General features: G+C 46.8%; 1 protein-coding gene across 14 annotated transcripts in view; it reads left to right on the forward strand.

Annotated features, from left to right (window-relative positions):
- LOC104135805 (ankyrin repeat and KH domain-containing protein 1) overlaps positions 1-8,326 on the forward strand; it is a 102,269-nt gene that overhangs the window by 81,821 nt on the left and 12,122 nt on the right. For 13 of the 14 annotated variants that reach the window (XM_035889199.1, XM_035889201.1, XM_035889200.1 and 10 more), the window contains 4 exons: positions 1,713-1,859; positions 3,333-3,443; positions 4,966-5,115; positions 5,424-7,039. In XM_035889199.1, coding sequence (XP_035745092.1) covers positions 1,713-1,859; positions 3,333-3,443; positions 4,966-5,115; positions 5,424-7,039 — 2,024 coding nt within the window. Of the gene's footprint in view, positions 1-1,712; positions 1,860-3,332; positions 3,444-4,965; positions 5,116-5,423; positions 7,040-7,233; positions 8,318-8,326 lie in introns of those variants that run through there. The other variant, XM_035889212.1, reaches the window with a different exon arrangement.

The following is an 8,326-nucleotide window of genomic DNA, read 5'->3' on the forward strand; positions in this document are numbered from 1 at the left end:
CCCAGATTAAAGTTAGGTGCAGAATGAGTGGATTTGTCAGCCCTTGTGGTTAGGGTGTGAGTGTGTTTTGGATTACCCTTAGGAATGTTAGAAATTGGATTTTGTCTATGTTCTGGGTTATGAACCTAAATTGTTTCTGCCTTGGACCTCTTGTCCAAGGTCTCCTACAAAAGCCTTGGAATCCTGCGCAGTTCACTACAGCAGGAGTAACTAAATGCATACGTCTAACTCCTTGTTAAAACAATGCTTCTGTTAGATAAAGCGCACCTGAGAAACAAGACACACTATATAAATATCAAATCAGGGCTATTAACTTCTACAGGTGCTCTTTGGCCCTTGCACTAGGCAGACTTTGTCTGAAAATCACTTCTAAATTTGCCCCTCCTGAATTCCTCTTCTGTGTAGTCATAGACGTGCCGATGACAAGGCGACGGTAATTGAAACCTGCACTTCATAACGATGCTTTTCTGCAAACATACCCAAATATTTTCAGATGGAGCAGAAAAAAGCTTTTGCAGCCTGCTTTGGAATCGATGTTCCACAGTGGCCTTTGTTCTTTCTTTCATAGGCATTTGCTTGTTCTCTTTGCTTCGATCTTACGGTCATCTGTGGGCAGGTCCAGTTCTCTGTAGGACTTTCAGATGCCTTGGGCAGGCGTGTTACCAGAGAGCTTGAGCTCACTTGGGGCAAGAGAGGAAGTGCTGCTGTTTCAACAGGCTTCTTGTGTAAACGTTGCTGTTCATATAACCCAAACGCCGGGTTACGTAAATGTGGATAGAGCTCTGAAGTTTGTATGAACAAACAGTCTGCCTGCAAGAAGGCACAATGAATGTAAAATGCAGTGCAGAATGGGGAATAAAATGGGTGAATAAAATCTTGCATATCTTAAGGAGGTGGAGTGATGCTTAGCAAGATAGCTGAAGCATGAGGTCCCCTGTAAATTTTCCAGCTGTGCCATCGATTTACTGGGTCGAATCATACCAGGCTGGTTTTTCAGCGGCTCATGACGATTGCTGCCTGTGGTCCAGTGCTGCAGGTGAACTTGTGAGCTCCCAGTGCTGCTGCTTTTCACCTCCCCGCAGATCGGCCTAACGAGATGGACCGCTCACTCTCTTTCTCTCTCACCCAAACTTTGCGTTGTTTGTATCGCTGCGCTGTTGCTACAGCTGTATTAGTACCGGTAACGATATTTGGGCACCTCCTTCCAAATTGATGTCACTGGGACTCAAATACGTAAGAATATCCATGCCTCAGTTACCCATTCATAAAATGGGGGGTGAGGGGCAGAAGCACTTCCCAGGGAATCTGTAACAACAGAAACTGAAAAACAACAGAGCTGAAAAACAGGCACTTTCAAGTATTTGGTTTAATGCCTCTTTCTTAGCAAAGTACCTTTTCTTAAAAAGCCATTCAAAAAGGAGAACAGAGACACGCGATCAGGATGTGCGTCCTGCCAGTTATAGACTATTTTAATCTGATGTCCTTAGAGCTTCTGGTATTACTTCATTGCGTTTAGCCTTCACTTTTTGGAGGAAGGGTATAGGCTGTGGACTAAAAGGTAAGAAACTACCGATGAAATGACCCAACGGTTGTGCCAGGTAGAACCGTAAGGATGAAAACAGTTCATGCCAGTAGCTTTAAGCTGCAGAAATGTATACTGCAATGCTGTCATTTTATTCTGTAATTTGTAATCGGCACATTTCTGTTCCCAGACTTGACGGTGAAGGTCATTCAAATTCTTTGTCAACTACTTACAAGCCTGTTTCCCTGCCTCTGTCCTCTCCAAATGTAAAGCTGAACCTGACTAGCCCGAAAAGAGGCCAGAAAAGAGAAGAAGGGTGGAAAGAAGTGGTTAGAAGGTAAAGACTTCAATTTTCTGTTTGAAAACTGTCTGTGAGCTTTTCAGCTTGTGAATTATTCTCAAATATAGAATGCCCAGCAAGCTTATTTAATTATTTAAATGTATAATAAATTTATAAAATATTTACCCCCCTTACTCCTGCAGTGCTGTGAAAACAAATTGCAGTCCTAATTTGCAGCAACTCCTCACTAACTTAACATCAATATGACATAAATGTTTTATTTGGCACGAGGGTTTTCTTTACCTGTGCCTTCAGTCGCGTAGAGGATGTGGGGATAAGACAAAAGGGGGGAGGGAGCGGGTGGCAGTGGAAGGCCCCCGCAGCAGATGATTGCTTGCCCGTCTGAAGGCAGGGTGGGTGTTAGTGGAGAGGAGAGGGGAGAGATGGACAACTTCTTCAAGGCTAAATGCACTGTGCTCTGGGCAGTCACCTTGATTGCTGATCCCATGGAGAGTGTTGTCACTTCAAAGCGAATGCTAGAGCTGCAATTAGATTTACAGTTTTTCTGTAAAGCAAACTTTCCCTGTAAAAATGTGCTGGCTTTTCTTATATGGCCAATAACACCTCAGTATCTTTTCCGTAACCTTTATGATGTCTACTGCTTGTATCTAGAAATGATCATCTGGCTTGCCTTTTTTTTTTTTTGTTCCCTTTATCAAAAAGGAATGTGGCATGAACACCCAAGTGTCAGATGCTTTGGGTGCACTTACGATGCCCTCCTGCTTTTGTGTTCTGCAATGGTAGTGACCGAATACACTCATTTTAGAGAATTTTAGGGTATGTGCAAAGAATGTAATTGTATGGAGGATTTAATGCATTCAGATTAGCGGAAGCCACGGCCTATTCTTAATGAAGGTTCAAAAGGCAGTTTAATCTGAAAATGTAAGTGTTTGAACACTTAGAGAGTTGGTTCGGTCTCTGCCTTTTGTTGTGTTTGCAATGGGGTTCTCCACTGTGCCATGGCCTTGCTAAATGTGTGCTTGCAGACCGCCCCCCGCTTGGCGAGTCATGCGGGCATGGAACGGCTTCAGGGCTGCACGTAGACCCCACCGCTGACCCTGGAGCTGCTCCCTCTCTCCTCCTGGGTCTCGAGTCTCATGGGCTGAACTGCTTGGTTGGGTATTGTCTGCTCTTCTGCTGCAGAGGGTGGGGTTCTAGAGATGGCATCCAAAATCCGACCTTCCCTCATCCATGAGGAATCAGGCCTTGTGTCATAAAGAACGCGTCCGTAAAGTGTTCTGCACTGGTGTTTGCTATGCCCTGACTGGTCGAAGCACGCGACCTGCCAAAGAGCTTTTTGGCAACTTCAGATGCGCGTGCAAAATGCCGGGGAGCTGCATGCCGCCTTTTCCTAAAGCCTCTTCTGGTCTCGGCAAGAATTCTCTCCTCTCTCTGTGAGTAATCCCCTGGCTAGAAGGGATGTCTGTCAAAGTAGTAACCAAAAAAAAAAATCCCTTCTGCCCTTGACAGGCAAGTAGGCAGAGTTTTGAAAGACCCTCCCCCTAGCAACACTCTGCAGCCAACACCGATTGAGCAATTTCAGCTGCAGAGAGGAGGGCGCTGCTGTTCAGGAGCAAAAAGGTACTGTTTGGGGCACATCTCAAGGTAAAAAGCATCGAGCTTGGTGGGTAGGGAGGGAAACGGCGGTGGGTGATGGGTGGGTGGGGGCCTGGGCCCTGGGGTGAACTCTCCGGGAGCGGGGATGTCTCCATGGGTGGTGGTGTGGGGTTCCTGGTGGGCTGAGGTGGAAGCAGACCAAGGTACAGTTAGGAGCCATAGGAGTAATGTTGAACGTTAGGTGCCGATGGGACCTCTGGTTTGGGGATGTCTAGCTTGAGAGAGGAGCAGGGGGGAAAGCCCAAAGCATGAAACAGCTTTGGGAGGAGAGCTGGGTGCATGCTCTGAGGACCTGGTTTCGGGGGGATGGGGAGGGCTGTAGCATGCTCTCCTGGCAGGAGAGGGGGAAAGGAAAACACCTTGGCCAGGTGAGGTGATGCTTTAGAACGTTTCTGTGTATTTAGATGTGTTTAAATTAAAATGGGTTTCCTTTAAGTCCTGTTAAGTGAGAAACAATTTCCTGAGGATTGAGTTACTTAAAAGCTTCCAAGGCTGGAATAGCCAGGTGAAGCTGGCAGCCTTTTCAGGGGGTGGTGGCGATCTGACAGTCTTCAGTCTCGCCTGCACTGTGATCGCAGCAGTTTCTGAAACCCCTTTGAATCCCCTCTAATTGTTCTATTGCACATCGCTGGCAAGCTTCAAAGTGGTGAATGGGCTTGAGAGGTCTGGCCTTTAAAGTCTGGGGACAGTGGTGGCCTAGAGAGACCGTGGCTGGGGTCTGGAGGCAAGCATGGCTCGTGTTCAAGGACTTCCCAGTACTGTGTGCCTGCACTGACCCACCAGTACCATGTGAATTAGAAAAATTCTAAATTTACTTATATCACTGAACACACGGACTACAATGTTGTGGCCTGACAGCGAGCCTGCTTCTGAGAATTTGTGCTGCCTTCGCAGTGGCTCCCAGCAGCTCCTTAAAGCACAGAACCACACAATTCAACCGTCTGCCATCCGCGGTTGCGTAGTGTCACCAGTAGACTTTCAGATCTTGAGGTCTGAAACGTGGATACTAAAAGGGTTGTGAATGCGAGTTGTATTAGAGCTGATCACTGGGAAGACATTGGAAAACCACCTTCTCCTTGCTATAAACCCATGCTATGAATGATCAAAGCAGCTAAGCCATGGGCTTTTATATTTGAAGTGTCACTGCTTATGTAAATTCAGGTTGATGAGTGAAGGATTTGCCTCAGTTTGAAGTTAAGATAAAATCCAGAAGTGTTTCTGAAGCAGTGTGAGGCACATAGCTCTGTGTTATGACAGTGATGGAATAAGTACTGCTGGGGAGTCCTTACCAGGTACGGAGGATGATGAGTAATTTGAGTGGGGGAGTTTTAGAGAGGCTCCAAAGGGTAAAGAAAAAGCAGCAGAAAGCCACTTGCTGCCCTGAAACTTTAAGAATATTGCGTCAGCCACCTGTCAGATAGCAAGGGATTTTTGTGTGCCTTTGAAGTTTGAATGCATTTCACAGACTGTGATCCTTGTGATACAGGTCAAAGAAATTATCTGTCCCAGCTTCTGTCGTATCTAGAATAATGGGAAGAGGTGGGTGCAACATCACAGCAATTCAAGATGTCACTGGTGCCCATATTGACGTTGATAAGCAAAAAGATAAGAATGGAGAGAGAATGATCACTATAAGGTACAGTATCTAGAAATTAAAGTCTTGACTCAGTCCACAATGTCGTTTATTAAGTTTGTTTGCTTTTTAAGATGGGGGCCGTATTTAGCTTCTTGGTACTAGAATAGAACATATGTTACTGCTGCCAAGATATGCTGAAAGAGATAATCCTTCAGAGATAATCCTTAAGATATGCAAAAGTCAAGAAATAACTTACTGGAGTAAACGTGCAACAGGCTTGCAGATCAGTATGAAATTGAGGCTGCGGGATGTTGCACAAAGTGGGGTTTCCTTCTGCCAAAAGATAAATATGTTTGTGTTTAATCTAGGGGTGGTACAGAGTCCACGCGATACGCAGTGCAGCTCATCAATGCCCTTATTCAGGATCCTGCCAAGGAACTGGAAGACTTGATTCCTAAAACTCACATCAGAACACCCGCGTCGAGTACCAAATCAATCCATGCAAACTTTTCATCTGGAGTCAGCACTGCAACTGCTTCAAACAAGAACTCCTTTCCTCTCGGAGCACCGCCCTTAGTCACATCGCAGTCATCAACACTATCTACTTTCCAGCCTACTAACAAATTAAACAAGAATGTCCCAGCGAATGTGCGCTCATCCTTTCCGGTGTCTCTTCCTCTAGCTTATTCTCACCCTCATTTTGCCTTGCTGGCCGCCCAAACTATGCAACAGATCCGGCACCCTCGCTTACCTATGGCCCAATTTGGAGGAACTTTTTCACCTTCACCGAACACTTGGGGACCATTCCCAGTGAGACCAGTTAACCCTGGCAGCACAAACAGCTCTCCAAAGCATAATAGTTCGAGTCGTGTAGGTAGTCAGAATGGAAATATCTTGCCGACGGAGTCTCCTGGATTAGCTACTTCTAGTTGTCCCATTACGGTCTCTTCTGTAGCTGCTTCCACCCAACCGCTGTGTGTAACCAGTAATCGGACTCCCTCTTCGGTCAGAAAGCAGTTGTTTGCCTGCGTTCCCAAGACGAGTGCTGCAGCAACAGCAATCTCAACCGTGACGAGCACCTGTAGCACTCTGCCTTCAGCTTCCTCTGCCCCCCCAAACAACGGGCAAGTGCCCACAGCGTTTCTGCCATCTAATGCTCCTCAAACGCAGCATTCTGCACTTAAAGCAGACTCTTTCTCGGCTGTCTCAGCACCCAAAGAGAAGGTGTCAACACCAGACCAGCCTGCTGCAAATGTCTGCACGCCATCTTCGGTTGCAAGTAGCTGCAGCCTGACAGCTAGCAGCAACTCAGGAGTCACCGACACTCGCCCGTCAAGCAGCCCTGCACCGCTAAATAATGCCCAAGATGAAATACTGCCAACCAGCATGTCAGAGATCAATCCTTCCATGTCGATGCCTTTTTCATCCAGCTCAGAAACTGCTCCTTTAAGCTTAGCGTCGCCCAGGTCAGTTGTTGCAGATAATCAGGACAACAGTAACTTACCTCAAGTAGCTGTACCAGCACCTCGAGTTACTCACAGGATGCAGTCCAGAGGTTCTTTCTATTCAGTGGTACCAAATGCAAACCTCCATCAAGATCCTCAGTCTATTTTTGTTACGAATCAAGTTCCTTTAACACCTTCTCAAGGTCCACCCGCTGCAGTGCAGCTTTCGTCAGCCATGAACGTTATGAACGGTTCTCAGATGCACATTAACCCAGCAAACAAATCATTGCCTCCTACCTTTGGGCCAGCAACACTCTTCAATCATTTTAGTAGTCTTTTTGATAGCAACCAGGTGCCAGCTAACCAAGGATGGGGAGACTGCCCACTCTCTACCCGAGCAGCAGCTGACCCATCTTTCACTGTTCAGTCTACCTTTCTGAATAACTCTGTGCTAGGACACGTGGAAAACGTGCATCCTGACAACTCCAAGGCTCCTGGCTTCAGACCACCTTCCCAACGGGTTTCGACTAGTCCTGTAGGTAAGTCATTAAGATCATGCACTGGACAGAATTCTTTCTCCAGCCATTACACTTTGATCGTCTCTAACTGATGGAGAAGTAGCTTACAATGACAGTTAGAGAATAGTAATGTAAAGAGGATGGCCTGTTTTTTGCAAGTGCTCTTTCAAATGTTGATGATGATTTTTTCCCCCCCCTCCCCCTCTTTTCTTCAGCTCTTCTAGGATGTTAGGTGTTGGGAACGTTGCAGACGTTGCATTGCTTCTCCTCTGCAAGACGCCGGAATGCTTCCACCTGTTTGTAGAGTTCAGAGTAGCATTGATTTTAGGTTTTGGGTTGGAATGGAACATAAGGTTGGGTGATACCAAACCTGAAACAGCAGGGCCGGGGCTCTTGCAGAGTTCCAGCTGCAGGAGTGACTGCATGCAGTTGTTCAATGTTTTATCTGGAACTCCAGCCTGACTCAGTGAGGGTAAACTCTGTACTTTTTGTCTCTTGGTATGGCTCTGGGATTTTAATAAGCTTACGTTGTGCTTTGGGAAACCGGTGTGCTGCTGCATGGGGTGTTTTATTAGGAAGTGACTGTCCTGCTGTTAGGTGTAGCATTCAAGCTTATCTGCATTTATTTGGAAGGGGTTACGAATGCTCACAGTGTGCTCCCTGCCTTGCTGTGCTCTGCCTAAAGGCTCGTTACCGGCTTAGCGTTCAAACTACGTTGCAGGCAACTGGCTGCAGCCATTTGGCTGGAAGGGACCCTCAAGAGGTCTACTCTGTGCCAGCCTGTTCTCCCCTTCGCTCTTGCCCCAGTGGCACTATGGTGCCTTGAGGCTGGGTAGCTAGAGAGCCTTGCTTTGGACTTGTCTTTACCCCAGCAGTGTTTGTGGGATAGTCGGGCTAACGTCTTGGGACTTAAATGCTGGGTTGGGACAAGTCAAGCAGTTTGACTTTCAGACTGATGGAGAAGGGGGCATTTGGAAGACGTGGTGGTGAGAAAAGAAGATTTTCAGCATTCCCATTCCTCTTGCTTGATTTACAAATGTGTGGGACTTCTGAAAACCAGAACGCTTCTCTGAGAAGCTTTAGCCACAAAACTGGGAAGCCTGCTATGGCTGTAGTTTTGTTAATAGTTTAATTTGGGCTGCATAGCTCTGCAGGGCGAGTAAATACCTGGAGCTCTTGTGCCACATCCAGTCCCAGGATGGTGAGCAGAATCAGATGCAGCTGAGGCTGTGGAAGGTAAAGTAACTGTGCCTCGTTCGTCAGATAGGTTGCTAATAAAAGAGTTGCCAGACCCTCTGCAGCAGAGGC

Source organism: Egretta garzetta, unplaced genomic scaffold (genome assembly GCF_000687185.1).
Source record: "Egretta garzetta isolate BGI_Z169 unplaced genomic scaffold, ASM68718v1 scaffold692, whole genome shotgun sequence".
Lineage (NCBI taxonomy): Eukaryota > Metazoa > Chordata > Aves > Pelecaniformes > Ardeidae > Egretta > Egretta garzetta.